Genomic DNA, 27,214 nt, shown 5'->3' on the forward strand with positions numbered 1-27,214 from the left:
AGGGCATCATACACTGGATAGATTGGTAAAAACAGGATAGGCAGCGAACTGTGGCAGAACTATCATCAGACTTTCATGTGGGGCAGAGTATAAGTATGTGTGAACACACATACAATACACCGAAGACTTCTAACAATGGGCATCCACCAACGACCTATGCATGTGCCAATGTTAACACAACAACATCGGCAACTACGACTGAAATAGGCATGTGACCCTCGGCACTAACTAAGTGGCAGAGCATTGCATGGTCTGATGAATTCTGATACCTTCTTCATCATGCCAATAAGAGGATGAAAATCTACCATCTTCCAGGGAAATGGGTCCTTGACACCTGTACTGCGGGATGGAGACAAGCTGGTGGAAGCTCCGTTATGCTCTGGGGAACATTCATGAAGGCATACAGGGGTCCAGTGGGGCTCGTGTGAGGCACAGCGCCAGCCAAGGAGTATCATACACTGGTTGCAGACCATGTACACCCCTTCGTGACAATCATGTTTCCCAATGGCTATGGCATTTTTCAGAAAGATAATTCACCATGTCACAATGCCAGGAGCATAGTGGAGTGGTTCAAGGAACACAGTGGCGAGTTCCAGTTGTTTTGCTCGCCACCAACTCACCAGACCTGAACCCGATAGAACACATCTGGGATGTGATTGAACGTGGCATCAGAACTCATCACCCCTCTCCCCAGAATTAACAGGAATTAGGTGACTGGCGTGCAGATGTGGTGCCAACTCCCTCCAGCATCCTACCAAGGACTCATTGATTTGGTGCCACAATTTATCCCTACTGTTATCTGTGCCAAAGGTGGACACTCCAACTATTAGACAGGTGATCATAATGAAATTTCCTGGCAGATTAAAACTGTGTGCTGGGCCGAGACTCGAACTCGGGATTTTTGCCTTTCGAAGGCAAGTGCTCTACCAGTGGAGCTAATGAAGCATGACACACGACCCATCCTTCTGTTTGTAGGAGAGCTTCTGTGAAGTTTGGAAGGTAGGAGATGTAGTACTGGCATAATTGAAGCTGTGAGGACAGGTCATGAGTTGTGCTTCGGTAGCTCAGTTGGTAGAGCACTTGCCCGCGAAAGGCAAAGGTCCCGAGTTTGAGTCTTGGTTCGGCACACAGTTTTAATGTGCCAGGAAGTTTCATACCAGCACACACGATGCTGCAGAGTGAAAATTTTATTCAGGTGATTGTAATGTTCTGCCTGATCAGTGTACATTACACATTACGTGTCTGAAGCTTAGAGTTTGAGTAACACTGTACAATAATTATCTTGTTAGCCAACAGTCATTCTAGATTAAATAATTTCAGTGAGCAACTTGTTTACTTGCAGTACATAGTAGGTGCTAAATCCTTGTTTAGTTGTACATAATTGATGAATAGTTCAGAGTTATCTTTGAGACAGTGATAGTTGTTTTTGTTGTTGTGGTCTTGAGCTGAAGAGTGGTTTTATGCAGCTGTCCATGCTAGTTTATCCTGTGCAAGCCTATTCATCTCTGCGTAATTTCTGCAACCTAAGACCATTTCAACCTGCTTACTTTATTTAAGGTTTCGTCTCTACCCCTGACACTTGCTTCCGTTACCAGACTGATGATTTCTTGATGCCTCAGAATGTGTTTTATCAACAGATCCCTGTGTTTAGTGAAGTTGTGCCATAAATTTTTCTCTTCTCTTCATTTCATTTGAGTACCTCCTCATTATTCAGTCTACCCATCTAATCTTCAGCATTCTTTTGTTGCACCACATTTAAAAAGCTTCTATTCTCTTCTTGTTGGAACTGTTTGTAGTCAAGTCCACTCCTGGACAAGCTTCCACTCCAGGACAAAAACATGTTCAGAAAATAATTACTAACACTTAAATTTATATTAAATACTAGCAAATTCCTCTTTCCAGAAAAAAATTTTTGCTTTTGCTAATTTGAATTTTATACTCTCTCTACTTTGGCCATTGTCAGTTATTTTGGTGCCCAAATTCAAAAGCTCAAACTATTTTCTCTCTTTCTTCTAAGGTAAGTCGTAAGGTCAGTATTGCCTCACTTGTTCCAATATTTCTACGGAATCCAAACTTATCTTCCCCGAGGTCGGCTTCTACTACTATTTCCATTCGTCTGTAAAGAACTCGCGTTAGTATTTTACAGCTGTGACTTATTAAACTGATAGTTTGGTAATTCTCACATCTGTCAACACCAGCTTTCTTTGGGATTGGAATTATTATATTCTTCTTGAAGTCTGAGGGTATTTCACCTGTCTCATACATCTTGCTCACCAGATGGTAGAGTTTAGTCATGACTGGCTCTCCCAAGGCCGTCAGTAGTTCTAATGGAATGTTGTCTACTCCTGGGGCCTTGTTTTGATTCAGGTCTTTCAGTGCTCTGTCAAACTCTTCACCCAGTATTGTATCTCCCATTTCATCTTCATCTACATCCTCTTCCATTTCCATAGTATTGTCCTCAAGTACAACGCCCTTGTATAGTTCCTCTACATACTCCTTCCACCTTTCTGCTTTCGCTTCTTTGGTTAGAACTGGGTTTCCATCTGAGCTCTTGATATTCATACAAGTGGTTCTCTTTTCTCCAAAGGTATCTTTAATTTTCCTGTAGGCATTATCTATCTTACCCCTAGTGAGATAAGCCTCTACATCCTTACATTTGTCTTCTATCCATCCCTGCTTAGCCATTTTGCACTTCCTCTTGATCTCATTTTTGAGATGTTTGTATTCCTTTTTGCCTGCTTCATTTACTGCATTTTTACATTTTCTCCTTTCATCAATTAAGTTCAATATTTCTTCTGTTACCCAAGGAGTTCTACTAGCCCTCGTCTTTTTACCTACTTGATACTCTGCTGCCTTCACTACTTCATCCCTCAGAGCTACCCATTCTTCTTTTACTGTATTTCTTTCCCCCATTCCTCTCAATTTTTCCCTTATGCTCTCCCTGAAACTCTGAACAACCTCTGGTTCTTTCAGTTTATCCAGGTCCCATATCCTTAAATTTCCACCTTTTTGCAGTTTCTTCAGTTTTAATCTACATGTCATAACCAATAGATTGTGGTCAGAGTCCACATCTGCCCCTGGAAATGTCTTACAATTTAAAACCTGGTTCCTAAATCTGTCTTACAATTATATGATTTATCTGATACCTTCTAGTATCTCCAGGATTCTTCCATGTATACAACCTTCTTTCATGATTCTTGAACCAAGTGTTAGCTTTGATTAGGTTATGCTTTGTACAAAACTCTACCAGACGGCTTCCTCTTTCATTTCTTAGCCCCCAATCCATATTCACTACTATGTTTCCTTCTCTCCCTTTTCCTACTCTCGAATTCCAGTCACCCATGACTATTAAATTTTCGTCTCCTTTCACTACCTGAATAATTTCTTTTATCTCGTCATACATTTCTTCAATTTCATTATCATCATCATCTGCAGAGCTAGTTGGCATATAAACTTGTTCTACAGTAGTAGGCGTGGGCTTCGTGTCTATCGTGGCCGCAATAATGTGTTCACTATGCTGTTTGTAGTAGCTTACCCGCACTCCTATTTTTTTATTCATTATTAAACCTACTCCTGAATTACCCCTATTTGATTTTGTGTTTGTAACCATGTATTCACCAGACCAAAAGTCTTGTTCTTCCTGCCACCGAACTTCACTAATTCCTACTATATCTAGCTTTAACCTATCCATTTCCCTTTTTTTAATTTTCTGATCTACCTGCTCGGTTAAGGGATCTGACATTCCACGCTCCGATTCGTAGAACGCCAGTTTTCTTTTTCTTGATAACAACGTCCTTTTGAGTAGTCCCCGCCAGGAGATCCGAATGGGGGACTATTTTACCTCCGGAATATTTTACCCAAGAGGAAGCCATCATCATTTATCCATACAGTAAAGTTGCATGTCCTCGGGAAAAATTATGGCCGTAGTTTCCCCTTGCTTTCAGCCGTACGCACTACCAGCACAGCAAGGCCGTTTTGGTTAATGTTGCAAGGCCAGGTCAGTCAATCATCCAGACTGTTGCCCCTGCAACTACTGAAAAGGCTGCTGCCCCTCTTCAGGATCCACACGTTTGTCTGGCCTCTCAACAGATACCCCTCCGTTGTGGTTGCACCTACGTTACAGCCATCTGTATCCCTGAGGCACGCAAGCCTCCCCACCAATGGCAAGGTCCATGGTTCATGGTTCATTTTGATTAGGAAATGCAATACTGGTACCAAACAATTTAATAACTCCTGCAATACAGGTTACTTCTGTCAAGGTGTCTTACTGTATACCATTAAAAGATATGTTAATGTTTGTTGCTGTACTGTCATGAATTACCCACATCTAAATTTGGACATTTAAAACAGCATGCCAACTTAATCAGGAAAGACACCATTTCATTTGCAGCAAAGCCAACTAGAGCTATACCTGTTACATGTAGGCAAAAGCAGTCAGCCTTTCTCACTTGATGCTGCTAATAACTTATGTAGTCACATTTCATTATAGAAAGTTAGAAAACCTGGAAACCTTTTGAAACTCTCTTGTAGCTGTGAATGTAATTTCTAAATTCATGAACTACATTTCTGCAATTTTTTTAATTTTTTTATCTTTATGTTATTCAGGCACTGTACAAAGGCCTGACAGAACTACTAGAGTATGAAGGTGAAGATATGGAAGAGACATTTTTGCAAACTTTTCGAATTTGCTATCAAGATGTATTCGGTGCAACATTGTACCATGAACTCAAGGAAGGTGGTGATGAAATATATGTATCACAGGATAATAAAAAGGTGAGTGGAAATAATTTGATATAGTGACTCAGTTTGCTTAACTGACTTCAGACAACAACATTCAGAAGGAAGTAAACTGAAGGTTTTGGCAGAATGGTCTGTTTTCTTTTTCGTTTCCTTTTCTTTTCTTTTTTTTATTATTAATAGAACTGATATAATTACCATTTGCAGACATTCATATCCTTTCTTCTGACTGCTGTGGAAGATGTGTATTGGAGAGCCATGTCTGAAGAAACTATTGATTTTAATTGAACAGCACATACAGAGATCACAATGTATGCTGAAGCCTCATTATGCTTTATTCAGCAACTGCCATAGCTGCCATAACACTGCCTTTCGAAGTTCCATACTGTCTGCTGTTACTGATAAAATTTGTTGATAACATTGGTGCCATCTATGAAAGTGAGAAAGAATTATCGGACCTCGTGAACCAGATCTGCCATATAGTTAGAACATAATAGATTGGGGTAAATCAAAACTGGACTAAAATACTTAGGAGCAACAGAAATGACAGTAGCAACAAAATCGACATCATTTTCCAAAATTTTCGAGAAGCTGATGTATTCCATAATGGAATCTCAGTGTAGCAACAATATTATCCTCAGCAAATCCCAGTTTGGTTTTCAGAAGAGTTGCTCTATTGAGAATGACATTTATATGTTCACACACAATATTTTACAATCATTAAATAATAAAATAGGAGTGGTTGGTATTTTCTGCACCCTATTAAGGGCTTTTGAGTGAGTGAATTAAGATATTCTCCTAGATAAATTGAAGTTTTATGGGATTGACGGTGTAGCCAACCAGTGGATATGTCACACTTTAGCAAAAGAACACAGAAAGTTCTACATAGCAATTCAACCATTTTAGGCCATGGACATAATTGTGACAGGAAAAATCATGTATGAGTTTTCCCAAGGCTCAATCTTATGTCCACATTTCTCATACATGTGAACGAGCTTCCATCCAATGTACAACATGCATAATTGAGTCTTGTTACAGGTGACACTAGTATTGTGTACTGCATCAGACATTGTGGTTCCTGCTTCCCCCCTCTGTTACCCATGTTCTATTCCATAGCTCTCCAAAGACAAAAATGCTGTAAAATCTCACATTACAATATTATTTCATTTGCACTAAACCAGACAATCAGTTATTAATGGAATAACAACTGGAATGTGAGAGGAATACACGACACATTAGTTGTCTGAAGCTCAGAGCGTAAGTCTGTATGATAATTATCTTGTTAATGAGCAGTAATTTTAAATTAAATAATTTCATTGGGTAGCTGGTTATATGCATGTAGCAGGTTCTAAATTCTGGCTTAATTGTACATAATTAATGACTAGTAGTGAGTTAACTTGGGAGGCGATCGTTGTTTTTGTAGTTGTCGTCATGAATCCGAAGGTTGGTTTGATGCAGTTCTCCATATTAGTTTATCGTATACAAGCCTCTTCATCTATGCACAATTACTGCAACCTAAGACCATTTCAAACTGCATACTTCACTTAAGGGTTTATTTCTTTATCCCTGACCATTGCTTCCATTACCAAACTGACAAATTCCTTGATGCCTCAGGCTGTGTCCCTTCGTTCAGTCAAGCTGTGCCATATTTTTCACCTCATTATTCAGTCAACCCATCTAATTTTCAGCAGTCTTCTGTTGCACCACATTTAAAAAGCTTCTATTCTCTTCTTGCTGCAGTTGTTTGTAGTCCAGTCCACTCCTTCAGTTTTGCACAAGGTTACACTCAAGACAAATATCTTCGGAAAAGAACTGTGTATGGTCATGCTTCTGATTTGTAGAATAAATTTTGTTGTATCCACATCTCCATCTAGTGGTTGCAAGTTTCACAAACAGTAATATAATTTATAGCTATTGTTGTTATAAAAATGCATTACTCATTCTTTGATGCTATTAATGATAGCAGAAAAGAATCTGCCAAAAAATGACAGAATGACTGATGCAGAAACTGAACAAACCAGGCAGCACATTTTATCTGTATAACCTTCTGAAGGACGCTATTAGGAGAAAAACTTCAACAAAAAGGTACCTTCTATCTCACTGTGCGCTATCAGAAAAGAACGAAGAGTACACCCACTTGAGGCAAGTTGGAACAGTCCAAGTTTAACTTTGTACCAAAGCTGTTGTACCAGATGACCATATCAAGAAACCGAAAAAGTATACCTGTCATACATGTGACAAATGTATATACTGATTTCACATGCTTCAGAACAACAGAAGCTGGAACTTCAGAACAAATGAACTGTTCACTAGGCACTGGCTGGCATGGCATAAAAGGTGAACTCTATGGATAAATATAGTGCACTAACTGAGAGTAGTCATATAATTGCCAATGTTGATGTACAGCAGTGTCTGCTGCACCTCTGCTTGAAAGCGGTGTGGCCTGCTACAATCATCTTCCGTGGACTTTTTATTTGACTGTCCATGATCTCAAGGGAGGTTAAGTATATTGCTACTTGTGGAATGACCAGGCTGAAAGAAGTCCTTGAAGCAGTAAACTTTGTAAATGTTGGATACCTTTCAAAGAATGATGCAATGAAGCCCTCCTTGAGTTATTGGGTCTTGTCGCCATCATCAGGTGTGATGAAGCAAATTGGGATAATTTTAATTCCCCTCTCGTTTTGCCATCTGCCTCCATAAATTCGTTTTGTTACTTTTAACTAATTGTCATTAACATACGTGAATATAATCTGCATTTCCATAAAAGAGAAAGATTGACCCTCAGTCTTAAAGTAAATAACACCAGATCTAAATTTGTGCTTAGTTTTATGTATGTATTTGATTTCTAATTTATTTTGATTGTTCCTAGTTAGTATCTTTCATTATAGGGCAAAGTCAGTAATTTTCATAACTTAAAATTCTAATGTTGACATATAAACAAGTATAAATTATGTAATAATTGTAAACATTTGGAAGACGAAGTACTAGTAATCTTAAAGTATTTATTTAGCTCTATTCAAAAATGTGCTAGCAAAACCAGCCCTTCATTAATTCCAAAGCAATTAACAGTTTTATCAAAAGTATTGTTTGCATAACTGAATTTGTTAATTTCATGATTTGTTAATCATCAGCCTAAACCTCATAGTAGAAGAAACTGCTAAAAAGATGCAATTTTTCAATATAGTCAGTTAATTGAGTGAGTTAAGTTTTAATTGTAATTTCTGTAATTTTAACTTCAAACAATGTGTAGTTTCAGTACCAATTAGGACCTGATTTTTGATCACGACAATCAGTGTACGGCGGAGTTTCTGACGAGTAACCTGTGCTGGTTAGAACAACAATGCTTTAAATTAACTGTGGAATAAGTGTTAAACAATTAGGCTGTGTGCAAAAACAGTGACAGTGTCTGCTCCATATGTAACTGATTATTCTTCAAGAACTGTGGACTTTGTGGCTAGCTTTTACTGCTTGTAGATGTTCAACAAGAAACTACTGTAGCAGCATGTGGAGTTTCGCCTCCAAACAATTAATGAGGCTTATGGAAAGTTGAAACAATAGTGCGCTGGCCATATAACTGTGTGTTACTAGGGGGTTGTACGAAGTGAAAATTTAAAGTACTGTAAAACATAACTGTGCATCTATCGGCTACAGCATTTAGAGTAGTCAGGGTCGGAATCCACAACCCATTTTTCAGTCGGTGTAGCAACGCAGTACGAAGACACCGAGGACAATCAACAAACATCAAACAAACGAAGAATTAAAAGCAAGAGGAACTGCCACACAGACACAAGGAAAACAAATCTTGTCGCTCTGCTGCCCCATAGTAGGGTATTTGACTGTTTTGTGGAAATTGTCTTAAATGATTAATTATGTTATTCTATGCTCCTAAAATGCCTTTTTTCCTCTTGAATTTCAGTATTCTTTTACAAAATTGGAAATGAAATTCAAATAACTTCAAAGCCCACTAAAATGCTCCATTCAAGGCATGTGATGCCTATGGCACCACAGGCTAGCTCACTGCTTCTGCTGTCAATGGTAATTCACAGTGATGACTTGTTTTGGAATTTACATTTCAGAAGATAGTTACAAATGTGTAGCAGTACCATACTGTACAAATACATCTATAAAAACTTCTGAAAGTTTCTTTGGGTGTTCCAGAGAATGAGAAGGTGTGTAAAATGTGATTGCACTGTACCAGCAAATTGCTAGCACATCAGTGCAGAAGTTCACTAACTTAGTTAAAAATTTGTTGCACTGTGAAGCTGACATTAATTTACCTCAGAGATATGCTTTCCCAATGTTAAAAAGGAAGAATAGTGTCGCTCAATGACATAAAACTGTTACTGAAAATTGTCATTTTACCCAACTTTACGTAAATTATTTGATAGCTCAGTTGTTAGTAGTAGACTGTTGAATTTTATATGATAGTGCCCACAGATCGCTGGTTTGAATCCAACCTAAAATAATATTTTAACTTATTTATAAAATGAAATCACAATTACAAAACTTCACTACACTTATCAGAAACGGAATAAATTTTGTATTTTCCTTGCCGTTTACATGCTCTTACATTTGTAGTTACTGTTTGCACACGTCATGTTCAAAGAGACATATTCTAGTTAATGTGACCACATGCTTTTTACTTTATTAGAAACTATGTTGTTGTTTTAGAAAAAAGTCTGTGTACTGTCCACCTAGGATCCTTATTGATTAAACTTTTGGAGTTTCATCATCTTACATAAGAAGAAGTAAATTTGCTTCAGATACTGGTGTAAGGTTACACACACAAACATCTCGGACATTTGTTACCTGTATGCTGTACACGCTATCTCTCCATACGGAAAACGTCATTGTCATGCATCTCGTTGTACTGTTTACATATGGTGATGTCTTCACTACTAACAGTGTCGACACTAATTATAATATACTGACCCATTTCCTCAGTTTTGAGCGAGTTTAATGATGTTGCAGGGAGCGACGGAAAGAATGTCAGTCATTGCACATATCGCTGCTGTAAATGGATGGAGCATAAAAGCATCAACTTTTGCAAGATTTCCACTATCAGCATTCACAAAATTATTTTCTATTGTTACTTGTTTCGCTAAACAGCTAAATTGTGGGCAGAAAAAGTACGTAATAGGTTCATAACTTCAGCTAACACTCCTATCACACACATATAGCTTCATCTTGTTCCAAGCCTGTGATGTCACCAGAGCATCAGCCAGTAACAGTGTATTTTTGATCATATGACCAAATCTTGATAATTAATGATTTTTTAGCTTCAGTTATATAAAAACAACATATATTTTGTGAGAATATTGACTGTAAATTCTATTTGAAAGCATAATCAATCATAACGACCATTGAAACCATATTTTGACACACAGAAAAACTTATTGTGGTGTATTCAACTCGTACAATTGTAACATAGTGTCAACAGACAGTGTGTAGAATGCTTTGCCAGAGGCCCCATCAGACAACTCTAAAGATGATCATCAAGGCAAGTGTGTACCAGAATGAAAATTTGGGTGAATGGTGGAATACCAATTGGAGGAGTGGCAGGCATGATCATAGGGAGGATACTACCATATCATGGCAGTTATGATTTCAGCTTCAGATTATATTCACATGATTCTGTACATAGTGTCTCTTCACATTGTTTTATAATTCTTATAAAATGACTTTAATATCCAAAAGTACTCTGTTATACTAAACCATTAACTATCTTCTTATATCTTACATAGCACCTAGATTCGCCCTTGCTATGTGAAGAACTTTGAACTCGTTTGGGCTGAGTTGGGTGGAAGCAATGATGAGGGTAACCCCACACTAGCAAACCTCAGTTGCACAACTCATTTGTGCTTTGACGATGAAAGGAGTGATTGAGCTTTGTTGAGGTCATCAGTGTTGTGTTGATGGTGCACAAGTCTTCTACATCTATATCTGTACTCTGCAAACCAACATGAAATTCTTGGCAGGGGTACTTTCCATTGTGCCAAGTGCACGTAAAAATGATTCTTCAATTGCCTCTGGCCTGTTGTAATTAGGCTAATCTTGACTTTGAGGTCACAACAGGGGTGATGTGTAGGGTGTTGTAATATAATCCTAGATTCATCATTTAGTACTGGTTCTTGAAATTTTAGGAGTGGGCTTGTGAGGGATGTGTCTGCTACTCAGGTTTTTCATCATTTGTCATGCTCTCTTAAACAGATCTAACAGATTGACTATTCATGCTGTCCTCCTTCGTGTTCATTCAGTTGCACTTTCAGTGATACTTGATAAGATTCACACATATTTTAGCAGTATTATAGGTTCAGTCTTGGAAGTGTGCTAACCAGTGATCACTGGGTTGCACTCAGTGTCTCATCGGTAGAATTTTGCTGTAAAATGGTTTTATGATAAATTCTCAAATATTAGACACAACACAGCATTAAAGCACTTTTTAACTGTTTTGCACATTAAATAACACTCGAAGTAACACAACCACCAGTCTCATGTACTGACCAGAGGTAGACACGTGCAGTAATCTCCAAAACAGACAGAATGGGTAACAGTTCGCAGTGCACTTTCACATATGAATCCTCATAGTTGAACATTCCAAAAGTAACAGATTACACAACCAGTGGACTCAGTAAGTTTCGTCGTAACTGATGTCAATGCACTGACATGTATGTAATGAAGATGCACTGGGATTTAACCAATGAGATTAATTAAGATAAGGCACACAAAATAACCTAATGTTTACACGGAGATGTTAATCACAGTAACACAGAAGTGTTAGTATGGTCATACCAGAATGCAGGTGGATTTTGGAAGATATATATTTGTTTATAAAACTGATAGATTGAAATTTATTAAGAATAACTGTGCCATGTGTTCAGTCAATAATTTGATTTACATAATGAGTAATTAGTAAATTACAAAAAGTTACAGAACTATTTTTTACACCTACACTGTGGATTCCCTGTTGATGAGTACATTTATCATATTTGAAATTATGATAAATTATATATAATTAGTGGCTTAATTGATTAATAGTGATTGTCATTCAGGCCAGAAAATTTAAGGAAACTAAATTATAGCATGAGATTTGACAATTAAATGTGTAATGTCTCAGTGTGGCTTGTTGGCTCAGTGCTATACTGCCAGACAAAAAAAATGAAAGATGTCCAATTTATTCTCTGATCACTCCTAGGACTTTTATTTGTCACTTATCCTTTTTTCCACCACTGACAGTTTTTGTCGATTTGGAAAATTTCGAAATTACAGTCAAAGTCCTCCCTAACAAGAAATCTTCAAACCAATGAGAATTTCAAAGTAGACCCCCCCCCCCCCTCCTAGGTCAGGTCTATCTGTTATTATTAGATCCAGTATATTTCCATCATTAGTGCACTTCTGAAGAGTAGGTATTTTTCAAATAAAGCATTTTGTGTTACCAAGCCTGAAAATTACCAAACTTTAATTACCCCATTTGGTAGTTCGACAGTAAAAGTTGCTTCAGCTGAATACATGATTGAGAAACTTATGTACTAGCGAGCTGAGGTATTCTCAGAAAGTTTGTGGGTACATTTGGGGGAGGGGGGGAGTCTTTGATAGAAGGCTCCAGTTATAAATTTATGGCCACTTTTTATACTGAGTCTTGCTCAGACATTCTCAAATACACAGTCTTCAGTGCAGCTTTAATTTCTATCTTTGTGTATGTGTGTTTCTTGTCTATTGTGGTAAATACACCACTTCCATTTTACATTACCCCAACCTTTCAATGTACACTTAGATTTATGTCAAAAATCTCACTGCTGCCAATTTCCGGTTTTACCCAGCTCTCTGTACCTGTTATTATGAGAGTTAAACTTCTTTAGCTGTTGGTTAGTATTATTTTAACTGTCTAACCTAATGGGGGGGGGGGGGGGGGGAGATGTCATTTACTTCTTTGGGTCTTACACTAATATTTTTGGGTCTAGGAAGTGAAATCCTAGCTTGTCACACAACCTTCAAAGTACCTTGTTTAATTCTTATTCCCAACTCACCACATAGGGGACATCTTTAGTCACAGAAAGGTACAACAAAAAGACTGTCACAAATAAATAAGCTTTCAGCCAACAAGGCCTTTGTCGAAAACACACACACACACACACACACACACACACACACACACACACACACACGAGTGTGGCTGCAGCTACCACAGACTACAGTGTGTGTGTGTGTGTGTGTGTGTGTGTGTATTTTCGACAAAGGCCTTGTTGGCTGAAAGCTTATTTATTTGTAACAGTCTTTCGGTTGTGCCTATCTGCTACTCATCATCTCCGCTATATATTGTTACATTCTGACCTGGATTTTCCATTGTTTGATTTTTGGAGCTGAAGTGTGCAACATATTTATCAACTGCTAATGTTCTCACACATGAGCTGTGAACTATAGAAATCTGTTACCAAGTTCTGCACCCGGTCCACAGATCACATGTGTGGGCAAATCACAGTCCCTGATCACTTATAATTCCCAAGCAATCTGAAAGTTTTAATGTCTAAACATAATATGGACATATTTATTCAGCTATCTAAGGCATGCATATTCCAAAACTATACATTTCATATAACTGTCCCTCGTGCAATGCTCAACAAGTGATAAGGAAATCAGCATTGCTGCTATTAACATAATTTCTATACACACATAAAGATCACAAAGCCACTGTATAGGTACTTAAACTACAAGAGTGGAAAGATCTACACAGTACACATTGTGATAATGAAAAATGTGATGGTGCAATAGTACCTGTTGTTATAAAGCATAGCAACACATTTCAGTTTGCTTTTACTAGACCAGTGAAAGGCATCATGTGAAAAAAGTGACTATAATTAGTAGTAGTGTAAAGAGCATCTACTGTGCCCAGGATGTTGAAATTTATGTGAAGATATGAGAAAGAAAAATGTGGACACAGTGCAGAAAGGAATGATGGATTTATAATTGGACTGGCCAGTGGGGTGCCACTTGCACTTTGCAGTCATGCTGTGTGGGGTGCTGTGGGCTCAAGAAGAAAGGGTCCCAACAACAATGCTCGAGCACCAAAGAAAAATGAATGTGTTTATATTGACTTTGTGCCATTCTATATGGTGTTAAGTACGAACTTATGCTTTTGGTCAAGCATTGAAACTGCATACATGAACATGTTGTCTGGAAAGCTTCCTTAATTATCAGTTGTTGTGAGTTGACATCTTATTTGCATATAGAAGAATTACAGAAACAGTGTATTATGATTTTGTAGTGAGTTGCTTAAATGTAGATGATCTCTTATAGCCTTTCCACTCTGCAGTCAGAAAGTAAGTCAATGGTCAAATATGTGGTCCAGCATAGCAGGACCACAACATCAAGAGAAAATAAGATGGCAACTGGAAAAGGAGGTAACTGTTATTACTGGGAATAAGTACAGATGTGGCATCTCACAATATATTGATCACTTAAAATAAACTCACAACAAGAAAAACACCTCAACAATTGCTGTAATGTAACTTAAAGTTCCCAAGAAAACATTCCAAGACAAATTTAATAAATTTTATATAAATGTTGAGATTTAAATTCCATAGCAGAACATCACGACGTACTGGTGCTGGAAATACCGACTGAAATTGCATAGTAAATCACTCGTGTTTGGCAAGATTGAACAAAGCAACTGTCTGCATTCAATATCATCTGGGATTGTCACTTGTGTGTAGGCCCCGTAATATTTTAAAAAAATGTTGGAGTATGTAATGGTGTTTGGTGGTGTATTAAAAGTGGCAGAACTGAAAGAACTAGGATTCGCTTGCTTCAGATTCGTAAGAAAAGTAACTTTGTATTGATTTTCACTTGCATGAACAATTTTGAATTCAAATGTGAATCCCCAGTGGAGTTAGTCATGAGCTGCCAATGTATTGAGGATTGATGAATTAATAAAAACTGTTGCAGAATATGTGATAAATTGAGTGCTTGTTTGCAACTAGTTAACGGTGATGTTAGATGCTAAATAAATAGGAGGAGAGAAAAAAATAACCACCTCTTTTTCTGAATGTTGTGATTCACAAGAAAGTTATAATGTTTATCGCAATTAACACAACTGAGATTCATGAATAAGCAGGTGCTTTTAATTTAATTTTACTTCAGTTTCATATTTATTAACAAATGAGCTTCATATACAGTGAAGCGCCAAAGAAACTGATATAGGCATGTGTATTTAAGTACAGATAGATATAAACAGGCAGAATACGGCACTGTGGTTGGCAATGCCTTCGTAAGACAACAAGTGTGTGGCAGGTGTGTGGTGTTATATTCAGTGCACAAGTGATGGGACACAGCATCTCAAAGGTAGCAATGTAGTTGGGGATTCTCCCATATGACCATTTCACTAGCACAGTGTGAATATCAGGAAACCGGTTAAACATCAAATCTCAGATATCACTGTAGCCGGAAAAAGATCCTGTAAGAATGGGACCAACAACAACTGAAGAGAATCATTCAATATAACAGAAGTTCAACATTTTTGGAAATTCCTGCAGATTTCAATGCTGGGCCATCAACAAGTGTTAGTGTGTGAACCATTCCACGAAACATCATCAATATGGGCTTTTGGATGTGAAAGCCCACTCATGTATCCTTCATGACTACACGACACAAAGCTTTATGCCTCGCCTGGGCCCATTGACTCCGACATTGGACTGTTGATGACTTGAAATGTGTTGCCTGGTTGGACGAGTCTCGTTTCAAATTGTATCGAGCGGATGGACACTTACGGGTATGGACACAATCTCGTGAATCCATAGACCATGCGTGTCAGCAGTGGATTGTTCAAGCTGGTGGAGGCTCTGTAATGGTGTGGGGCGTGTGCAGTTGGGAGTGATATGGGACCCCTGATACATCTAGATATGACTGACACGTGACACATATGTAAGCATCCTGTCGATCACCTGCAACCATTCATGTCTATTGTACATTCTGACAGACTTTGGCAATGCCAGCAGGACAATGCGACACCCCACCTGTCCAGAATTGCTAGAGAGTGGCTCTAGGAATACTCTTCTGAGTTTAAACACTTCTGCTGGCCACCAAACTCAACAGACATGAACGTTATTTAGCATATCTGGGATGCCTTTCAATGTGCTGTTTGGAAGAGATCTCCACCCCCTCGTACTGTTTACGGATTTATGGACAGCCCTGCATGATTCGTGGTGTCAGTTCCCTCCAGCACTACTTCAGACATTAGCAGAGTTCATGCCCCGTTGTGATGCGGCACTTCTGCATGTTTGCAGGTGCCCTAAATGATATTAGGCAGGTGTACCAGTTTCTTTGGCTCTTCAGTGTAAATTGGATCTTAATTTTTAGTAAGATGAGATTTTTATTTTTAATTACTAATCACACGAACATGCAAGTATTCAGAATAAATGAAAATTTGGTACAAAAGAGTGAAACATTGAATAGAAAATGAAGTACATTTTTTTAATTCTGGAAGTTGAACTTTATTATTATCATTATTATTATTATTATTATTATTGGTGGTGGTGGTGGTGGTGGTGGTGGTGGTGGTGGTGGTGGTGGTAGTAGTAGTAGTAGTAGTAGTAGTAGGCCTTCTTTTTTTCCTTCAGTCGACTGTGATCGCTATGGTTTTGGTTCCATCTCTGGAGTAAACGTCAACTTGTCAATTTTGCTTCTGTATGTATCCCTGTCTGATGTGTTTATTATGTCAATTTTTGCTTTTGTCAAATTGTTCTTTGCTTCAGTTACCCAGGGTATTAATGCGTTAAGTGATGTCACATAGTCCAATAGACGTTTAGTTAGTCTTTTTCCAGATAATCTGTCAAGGTGTCCATTGAACTTCATTTGCCTCTTTCTGATGTCAATTTCAATGTTTGATACTGTTTCTGTTGTCTCGATGGTTTCAGTCTGTGTTCATCTTGTGTGTATTGTAGTCCCAGGATTTTCCTAATAGTATTTCTCTCTACTTTCTTAATTTCTTGTAAATATGGTTTTCTGTTCAATGAGAGTGTTTCTCTTGCATTAGTGGCTGTCAATTTGATTACTGTGTTGTGGTGTCTGATTTTAGAGCCTTTCGGCAGGCATTTTTTCTTATATGAATTTGAAACAAGGCCAATCACTTTCTCGATTTTCTGCAATCTGTTTTTTTTTTTTTTGTGCTTCTTTTTTTTTTCCAAGTCCTGTTTGTTTAATAATTTCACTTAGATACTTAAATGTTTGATTCCAGTGATTTCACCATAATTTATTTTAAGTTTCAGAAAATCTAACTTGGAGCACATGAATCCTTTCTTCTGAAAGGAGATTTGCAGGCTAACCACATCTGCACATTCTTGGAGGGTCTTGATTTGTTTTACTGCTGTTTTTTCTCTATCAGATAGAATTGACAAGTCATCTGCAAATGCTAAATATGGAATGTTCAGTTTTCCTGGACCTCTTCCTAGTTAGATTGGCTTCCAAAAGTTTCGTTTTCTTAGTTCCATTCTTCCATTACTTTGTCTAAAACTATGTTGAATAATAGTGGTGAGATCCCATCTCCTTGCCTTAAAACTGTTTCAGGTAAGAATGGTTCTCAAATTTCATCTGTGACAAAAACCAAATCAAAAATTAAGATTAATGTTTATTCAATCAGTTTCAGAGTTTTGGCATCTAGTCCACATTCTTCTAGAATGCTGTGTAGAGATTGTCTGTCTATATTATTATTTGCTTTCTTAAAATCAACAAATGTGCAAATTGTTGGTTTTGACTTGATTGCTTCAATTTTTAATACAGTTTTGAGATTAAAGCTCTGTTCTGCATACAATCTTTGGTCGAAAGCCCATATGGTAGTTTGAAATTGTTTCGTCTAGTCCTCCTTGTGCCTTCTTTAGGAAAAACAGGAGTAAAATTTTGTAAGTGGCTGGCAAAAGTGAAATGCCTCTGTAGTTGTTTACGTCTGATCTCTCTCTCTCTCATTTGTGCAATACACACACACACTAACGCAATTCGCACACATGACTGCAATCTCAGCCAACTAGAGCAGCAGCAGCACCAGTGCATGATGGGAGTGGCGAATGGGTGGGGGACGGGGAAGGATAGTAGGATTTTTGATGAAGACCTTACTGACCAAAAGCTTTATTTGTGACTGTCTTTTTGTTGTGCCTATCTGTGACTCAGCATCCCCTCCATATGGTGAGTAGCAACTTTCCTTTTTATAATATTGCTACGTTCCATCCTGGATTTTCCATTGTGTGAGAATTTTCTTTATTTATTGTATATTTGAATAAAGCGGTTGACACTACTATAACTTCATACTGAGTGAATTTTATTTTTTCTTTCTTCAGGAATTTGTAGACCTGTATGCCGATTTCTTATTGAATACGTCAGTTGAAAAACAGTTCAAAGCTTTTCGAAAAGGTTTCCACATGGTCACAGATGAGTCACCACTTCAGCTACTTTTCAGGCCAGAGGAAGTAGAGGAATTGGTGTGTGGTAGTAAGGTAGGCATCTCACTGATAAAACATTGTGAATTACCACAACATCTCAGAATTGTTATGTCATGAAATTGTATTTTGTGATCTGTTGCAGAATTTTAATTTCAATGAACTGGAAGAAGCTACAGAATATGACGGTGGATATACATCAGACACACCGATAATACGCGATTTCTGGGATATTGTTCATAATATGCCTTTAGACTATAAGAGGAAGTTACTACAGTTTGCTACAGGTAGTGATAGGGTGCCTGTTGGTGGTCTTAGCAAATTAAAATTAATTATTGCTAGAAATGGATCTGATTCAGACAGGTTAGTGACATAATTTTTTTAATGTATCAAAAACAGATATTTTGCATGTTTTTATTTTATTAGCTGATTGGAGTGTGGTTGGTACAGCATGTGTTGAAACAAACTCGTATTACAGGTTTTTAATAATATTTGCTTCTGCAAATATTATAATGAAAATTTAGCAGTATACTATTTTGTTTCTATCGTGCAGTTGCAATGTGATGACTTCTGTCTGTCATCTCAGTATTTGTTTAGGTAGCAGTATATTTGTCAACTTCACTACTAATTTCCCATGTCACAAAATAATTAAAACTAGAACTATCTTCTTGTATGTTACAATAGTGTTACTTTGCTCCTGTTCCTTAATTACATCTCTCATTAAGCAAGTTATTACTTTATGTACAAATTACCATTGCTTCTGCTATTAGTTTCTACTCTCTACACTATTGAAAGTATTTGTTCTTTCTTCTTTGATTTGCTAGTACCTGGCGTATTGAGTGTTAAATGTGCTACCATTCTCCTAAGTAAAACTCCAATAACATTTATTTATTATACTCCTTTGGTGTCTACTTTTTCTGTTCAATACTCTGTAGTCCTGCCTGATTCGAGGAGGAGATTATGTTCCACACGCCTAACCCCTCCCTGACCAACCCCTGTCCCTTCCAACCAACACACAAGTCATTTTGTTTCCATCCAGGAGTGTTGATTACTTGCATAGTTTAAGGTCATCTTTGATTTCCAACCAGGTATAGTCATTGATACAGCCCTATGAATTGCTGTACCCAGTTGAGCACACAATAAGAATTTAAATTTTGACAGGAAAATCTTTGTCATTCAGTTTTGGCCCACATTTGTAAAACTATAAAAGTATGTTTTCCAAATTAGGAGATTATAGTAAATGTATCTGTGAAGAAGTCCCAAAAATCAGTCTGATCCTTGATTGTTACATTGATATGATATCATCTCGGCATCTTGAAACATTTATCCACATTCCGGCTTACTGTACATTAGATTATTCCATTCGTCACCACCAAAGACTGTAATGATGTGTCCTACAGCCAACTCATTGACCATAGGAGTTTATAACCAGGAGCAACAATGCCACCTTTGTAAGTTTTTACAAAAGGAATGAATTGTTTTCATATACATCTCTTTATTGTTTCTCAAAATAACCACCATTAAAATTTATACACATTTGCAAGCATTGTAACCAATTCTGGAAGCAGTTTTCCACTCTGTTCTTGGAACCTGGAAAATGATAAGATGCTGGGAATTTTAATCTTAATTTTCTATGAAATATGGAGGTATAACCTAAGAAAGGAAAGATTGTAGAAGCTATTAACAATTAGACTGAGTAAAGGAAATGTTTTAGTTGAGAACTAAATACAATCCTTAGACGTAGTAACCTCAGAAACAAAATTAAAAAGGTTACGAACAAATGTATATATGTATAATGGGTCAGGAAATTTTGGCAATAAGGAAGAAATAAATGATCAGCTGCGATACAGAAATGGATTACTGGAGAAAATGCTGCATTCTCAAGAGTAGACAGTTCAGAAATGAAGAAATCAGAAAAATGGTGGAAATAGAAGGGAACATAATAGAAGCTAATATATTTTTAGGAGGCAACTCTCCAGTATTAAAGCGAATTACAGTTTTAATGTGAATGAATGCACTGACTAGCACAGTTCTTACAGATTGATGACGTAATGATAACTTTTGTATTATTCATGGCTATATTTCACCTGATATGATTCTATGAATACTTTTATGAACTGGGTGATGGTTAGATGACTGAAACTGGTTGTATAACTTAAGTATTTTACAGCAGCTTAAGGCACTACATTTTTCAAATAAGGTAGCTATTGAGAGGAAGAGGTTTCTGTGTTATGGCCATATAAAACAAGTGAAATAATAGATGGCAAAAGAAAGAAATGAAGGTGGATCACAAAGGGAAAAAGAAAATAAGACTCAGATCAGTGATTTGTCAGAGGAGCTCCAGGAGGGGATCTGAGGTAATCACAGACTTCGAGACTTCGAAGGTCGAGAAACCAGAAACAGCATTAACTGCAAGCAACTGGAGTGTAAAGAGGTCACTAGATGATAAATCACTTGAATAAAGGCAATGAGACATTAATTCAATGGTTTTTCTCTGTCAAATAATCAATTGTTTGACATGCTGTTGACAGCTGGCATTGTCATAATGAAGAATGGTGTAATCGTTTTGTTTCTTGTTACTGACTTCTGTGGCAACTTGTGGCAAATAGATAATTGTATACTATTCAGAATTAACTAGTTTTAGATCCTCTAAAACAATGATTCTTAATCTTTTCAATGAGTAGAGCACTTTGGCATGCCATTTTTGTGACAGAACCCCTGGTTTGTTTCTTTAGTATGTTTTTAATCCAACATTGTGAAAATTTATTATTTGCAACAAAATTGGCAATAATTTGAAATAACATTTATTTACTTCAAAAAGTAATTTCAAAATTAATCTGAATCCTCTTAAATTTGAAATAACATGATCAGTTAGGATTTTTAAACTTTAATTAAATAAGTTGTATTGGTTCTTATTTTTGCAGTTACACTTGCCATTAAACTTTATTGATGAAAGCTGAATTCTTGTAACAGGTTTGGCAGTGAGCCTGTTGAGATTTAGTTTTTTGTTGACACATAAGTGGAGAACTCTGTTTTGTGCATGTATGAAGTTGCAAATGGTAAAAGTATCAACATGGCCCTTTGCAATAATTGCTGGTATGTTTACAAGCATTCTACACTGCAGCAGAATTTCGGTAACAACATAAATTCAAATTTTTCTTCCAACAATGAACTAGATGTCAGTTTCGTATTCTTCTGCAGATATGGTAGAAGATCGTGCATTCACAATGTGTAGGCTTGTAACCCAGTGCTCATTTTGCTGTATAATGTACTATTCATTTGGAAAATACTAATTAAAATTTTCATTCAGATCTTTCAGGCACTGAATAACTTCAATGAACATACCTTCTGTTTTAAGCCTTTCCTCTTCTAAAATGTCTTTTATTGTCAGGAAGCAATCAAACCCATTGTGTATATTCAAATGGTCCAGTTTATTTTTCTTGAAGGCAAAAGTGTTTTCTTGATTAGTAGATTCATTTACTTGCCTTGAAGAGTTAAATTGAGCCCTTGATTTTTCTACACTGCTTGAAACTGTCAAGGAACAGAGACATTGTTGGACATGAACAATCACAGATAATGATGTACAATGTGAAACACAGTACATACATAGTAGAAATGGATTGGTATATTCATAACAAAAAATTATACAGACTTCACCACGTGGAAAGGCGGAATAACAGACAGACAAATAATGTTCTTGGTTGACGCAGGTCAGACTTCAAACATAAAGGTCAATGTTCAACTCTTAGTTAGGAGTATGTCCTTTTTGGGCACTAATGCACATTTTTCACCTGTTATTCATGCTGACTGCCAAACTGTTGAGGAGTCCTTGAAAGGAGAATATTATCTCACTCTTTCAAGGCAGTTTTCAGTTCTTGCATGGTTCAGGGGTGGTGTTAGTACAGAAATGAGTCTGTCAAGAGCATCCCAGACATGCTCTATAGGTAGAGGTCTGCGCAGATGCAGATATCCATGGATATCTGTGGTATCTGTTACTTGACGGATAAAATTGCGACCGGCGGGGATATCCACGGGTCATCTGCGGATAATGAGCAAGGCATCTGCCCAGTACGTATGTTGCAATGTTAGTTCAAAACTTCAAGGCTGTTGACATTCTTGGAATCTTGCAGGGCACGGGTAGAGCAGGTGTCTGTTGTCCTCAGACCCTGGCTACGACCGACGTAGCTGTACCCAAGAGACCTGCGCCTAATCCATTTCCGCGACCGTGTCTTTTGTGTGGTCTGTGAAGTGCTCTCTGGGTGGCAAACCTGCCCACTGTCTACCAGGCAAGTGCCCATTGCAATTTTCCGCTGACTTCAGTTAGCACTTTGGAGTGACCGTAGCAAATACCAGTGAGAGTTCTTTCTTCAAATGAACACCATATCGATGTATACAATTTCATGTAAGGGGAAAAAAGGTGATTTCACATTAGTGAAGGAAAACAAATTGAAATCGCCAATTTGGAAAAATTCGCATATGTATTTGATGGCAACGAAAAGATAATAGATATAGTGGCTCGTTTTGCATGTAAAAAAGTATATTCCTACACTGGACACAAAAATGGAACTTCAAATTTGTTAAAACATTCGTGTGAGGCTCAACAAAGTAGCATAATTACTTATTTAAATACCAAGAGAGACGTGAAAGTTTCTGAAGTACCGCCAAATTTGAAGACAGCCGCGACAGAAAAACTGACCAATCTTGTCTGCAAAGACATTTTACCATTCGAAGTTGCATGTGGATCTGGGTTTCTCGAGACGGCACAGTTTTTATTGATGTGTGGGCCAAATACGGTGCAGTGAGTGCTAAGGAACTGCTACTTCATCCAACCACTCCTAATTTCTATAACCACTGATTTTGTTGTCACTCTTCGGAAGACGAGTTATTTCTTCTAGACAGTGTCAATTATTGCTGGCAGTTTAACTTTTTCACAGGTGCCCCTGCATTTTGCCGTGTAGGCCTTATACTGTAAAATATTTTCGTCTGGAAAATGACGAGAACGGAACGCGTAAGCTATAATATAATCATCAGCTGACATGAATGGCTTCAAAATTTGACACATCCAAGCAGTGAGTACAAAAAAACTGTCGGTAAATGATGCAATGTGCTAGTAACGGTTTAAAACCATCATCATTTTCAGCTGCCTTGGCACAAGAGCAGCCAAATATAATTGTTTCTATACACGTATTTCCATCATTTAATACTATTACATTGAATTTTATTTTTTTAAATAGCGTTGATAATCTCAAGAGATCCGAGCCGCTACTGTGTGTGCTCCGAGGCACCAATGCTTTCCCGTTTGGAATGGTGTGCTTTAGAGTAGGTATAGAGCATTTCCTGTCATTTAAGAAGTCAAAAGTAGTTAAGTTGTCACAGATATGTCACCCTAACAATAACTGTGTCATTACATACCATAATTCTAATTACTACTGTTTATTACTATCAATTACTCATTCAAAACTTAAATATATGCGGATGCGGTTAAGGAACTTGCGGATGCGGATAAGGAACTTGCAGATGCGGATTAATTGCTGCGGATGCGGTTGCGGATTAGGACCTTGCGGATGCGGATTGCACTTTTCTTATCCGCGTAGACCTCTATCTATAGGATTTAGGCCCAGGGAGTATGCAGGTCATTCTTTATGTTCAATGTCCAATGTCTCCACTTTCCAGTGTGCCAGACATTTCAGTGGTCCTGTGTGGGAAGGCATCATCATCCATAAATAGAAAGTAAAGGCCTACCGCATTCCTTAACAGGCATGCATGACCCAGAATAAATTCCTTACAGTACCGTCTTGCTGTAATCTAGGAGTGAGATGTCTGTTCCTTTCTGCCACTGTGGCTATGTATTGATCCTCTTGTGATGTGATGGTCCGCCTCCAACCACTGGCATGCTTCCGTAGGGGCATTTCCACCTTCAGTGGCCTATTTTAATCGTGTGATGTCACATTTGAACATGCCTACTACTGTAGCCACAGTGGTAACATTTCTGTGACCAGGTTTTGGCACTTGAGCTGACTTCAAGCTGTCAGACTAGTCGTCCACAAACACAAGCACTGTAATGATGTCTTGCAGACATGTTACTGTACCACATGGAATGTCGCACTAATCAGTTCCACAACCACCTTCATCGAATACCGTGCTACATGAACTGTCAAATGCATACAGTGCATTCGTGCACAGGCTTCTCTGCTGTTAACACATCCCGCCATCTAAGTTTTCTTTAACTGTCTTTGGTCAGTTTTTCCTTAGCATTTGTAGAGCAGAGTAAAAAGTTGCTTAAATAGGCCATTTAAAGAAACCAGTTACTACTGAAAATTTGATAGTTTCAATTCAAAGCTGTTTTTTTAAACAGAAAGCACACACACTCGTATCTCAGTTCAAAAAATATGGCTTATTATCTTTCCTTGAGATAATCCTCTGACTCCAGTATGTGAAATAAGAGATACATGTACACTCCTCAGGATTTCGCATTATTTAGTGGCAGAGATTCTAGTAAGTTAATAATTTTGACCTTGTGAAGAGGATACATGCAACTGGGTGGTAATTATTTTGCAGCAAGTGCCTGCCTGTTAATCGTGCAGTGGCTTCTAGAATATTTTTTGTTGGCGATGTTCTTAATAAGCTGTACAGCTCCATTAATTACACCACTAATGGCCTGTGATCCATTGAGAGTTGATCTATTGGCAGAGAGAAGACTGCAATTGTTCCGTGGTATTTTATTCTCTTCAAGAAAAGAGTTTCAGAGACCAAGTATGTAGACTCCAGTAGTACCTGTTACTATAGATTAGCATCAAAGAAGGTTCTGCAGTAAAATGTTTTTGTGGTAGCTGTTGCAGTCAGTACTGTGAGTCCTGTTACATCATTAGATTCAATCCATTTGTTATGAAAATTTGCATCATTAGAGACAGAGAGTAAGCTCATTATGTATGTTGGTTGGTAAATCTGCGAGGGTGGTTTGAACGAGTTGTTCACATGATATTCATTGGACTGTTACCTGTAAACACGTGCCACGTGCACTACTATATTGCAGAGACAAAACAACAGTCAAAGCAGTGGAAATATGCTGATTCTCTGCCACGAAAGAAAGCAGAGATAATTCATTCGGTGGGGAAGGTCATGGCCTCAGTGTTCTGGGATGCGAAGGGGGTTCTGTTTGTAGATTATCTCCCCACTGGGCAAGCAATTACTGGAGGATACTGTGCTAACCTCCTGGACAAATTGCAACAAAAGATACGCAAAAAAGGCCACGTTTAGCAAGGTAGAAAGTCATCTTCCATCAAGACAATGCACCTCCGCACACATGTGCCATCACTATGGCAAAAGTACATGAACTAAGGTATGAATTCACCTGATATGGCTCCATCAGCCTTCCATCTCTTTCCAAAACTGAAAATTTTTCTTGGTGGGCGAAGATTCACTTCAAACGAAGAATTGATAGCCAGAGTTGACTACTATTTTGCAGGCCTGGAGGAAACTCATTATCGAGATGGGATCAAGGCACTGGAACATCGTCAGACCAAGTGCATTAATCTACAAGGAGACTGCATTGAAAACTAAGAAAAGTTTCAATGATGTAAGTACTTTTTTTCTGTTCCGTTCCGAGAACTTTTCAAACCACCCTCGTATTACGTGTTGAGCTACTGTTTCACTTGAAAGTGATATATTAGCTGTTTCTTTTGTTGATTTTTCACCTAACGTACATTTTACCTTCTCCGTAGTGGATTTATTAATTTTTGTGGAACTGAGTAGGCTTCTCCACTTTGCAATATCCAACAGGTGACTAAGTAACAAACTTCAACTGCTTTTTTTTATTCACTCTTTTCGTGATTTCTGTCAATTATCATTATTGTTAGTGAATCCTAAAAATCTGTAATTTCTATCATACTGCCAAAGCTATATAGCAACTGATCTGGATCGATTTTTTGTAGAAGTATTGACTATTTTCAGGACAATTTCATTGGTATCATTTTTATTATTATTATAATTACCTTTAGCAAATGAGCTTGTCAATGATTTGGAAGCAGAAAAATCAAGTTCTGCATTAGAACACTTCAGAATTTTTTTCTTTTTTAGCCATTACATCATGCTGCAATGAAGTGTTGGTAACAATTTTAAAACAAACAATTTAGATTTCTTCTTTTCAGTTCCCCATCATCTCTCCACTCGTCTCCCCTCTCCTTCCTTCTCTTCTTTCTTCTCCAGGAGGAAAAAAGTTTAAATGACTACTTATGTTGATAATGATGATAACAGCAAAATGTAAAACACTCACAAATCTCTTCTTAAGCAAACATACATTTCCTTTTATAAGATTTCCTTCAAGAGCTGGAAGGGGTTTACTGTCTAAATGTTTTGTAGACATGGACATTCTTACAAACTATTCAAATTTGCAATTGAAAACTAGGATTAAATGGTGTTTCTTTGCAGAGGCATTAGTTTTTATTGTTTTTTAAGTTACTTTGTTGAATGTTTTGCAAAAGTTTTGTGGAATCCTTGAGCGACCATGAAACCCCAGGGTTCTGTGACATGAGGCACAATTAAGAAACACTGCTCTAAAGCAGTGGTCACTGCAGTATAGAGGGGCTGGGGGGGGGGGGGGGGGGTGTTGCTATCATTTACTTTGAAGTACTTGTGAATGAACCATTTGTGTGGGTTTCTATTCATCTTGGAACACGCACACAGTTGATTACTGCTTAGTTTTTCATCTTACAAATAGATTACTTTTATTTTATGACGCTATATGCAGATTTTGCATTTCTTCAGTTGAATTTTTTAATCATTTGTTTCACTTGTTGACAATTGCCTGTTTTTGAGATTCGGATAAATTGTGCAGAATATATTGGGAACAGATCTTTTTCATGGCTAACTGTGGATGCAAAATCAAATGTAGTGCAATCTTTGGTATGCTCAAGTGCTCATCTTAAATCACAGAAAGGCACAAGAAAAATACTGTCGGAAAGAGAGCATCTGACCAACAAGGCTTTTGTCAAAAATAGACCACAGGCACGCGTGAAGCAGTGGGCAAGCAAGTGTACTGTAACCTACTTCCTTTGTTT

At 37.6% G+C, this 27,214-nt stretch overlaps 1 protein-coding gene across 3 annotated transcripts in view; it reads left to right on the top strand.

The window, feature by feature from the left end:
* LOC126282147 (ubiquitin-protein ligase E3A) overlaps positions 1-27,214 on the top strand; it is a 126,420-nt gene that overhangs the window by 81,106 nt on the left and 18,100 nt on the right. For 2 of the 3 annotated variants that reach the window (XM_049981649.1, XM_049981651.1), the window contains exons 9-11: positions 4,606-4,773; positions 18,060-18,215; positions 18,304-18,521. In XM_049981649.1, coding sequence (XP_049837606.1) covers positions 4,606-4,773; positions 18,060-18,215; positions 18,304-18,521 — 542 coding nt within the window. Of the gene's footprint in view, positions 1-4,605; positions 4,774-18,059; positions 18,216-18,303; positions 18,522-25,623; positions 25,735-27,214 lie in introns of all 3 variants that reach the window. The other variant, XM_049981650.1, reaches the window with a different exon arrangement.

The sequence above is a fragment of the Schistocerca gregaria genome, chromosome 7 (genome assembly GCF_023897955.1).
Source record: "Schistocerca gregaria isolate iqSchGreg1 chromosome 7, iqSchGreg1.2, whole genome shotgun sequence".
Classification (NCBI taxonomy): domain Eukaryota; kingdom Metazoa; phylum Arthropoda; class Insecta; order Orthoptera; family Acrididae; genus Schistocerca; species Schistocerca gregaria.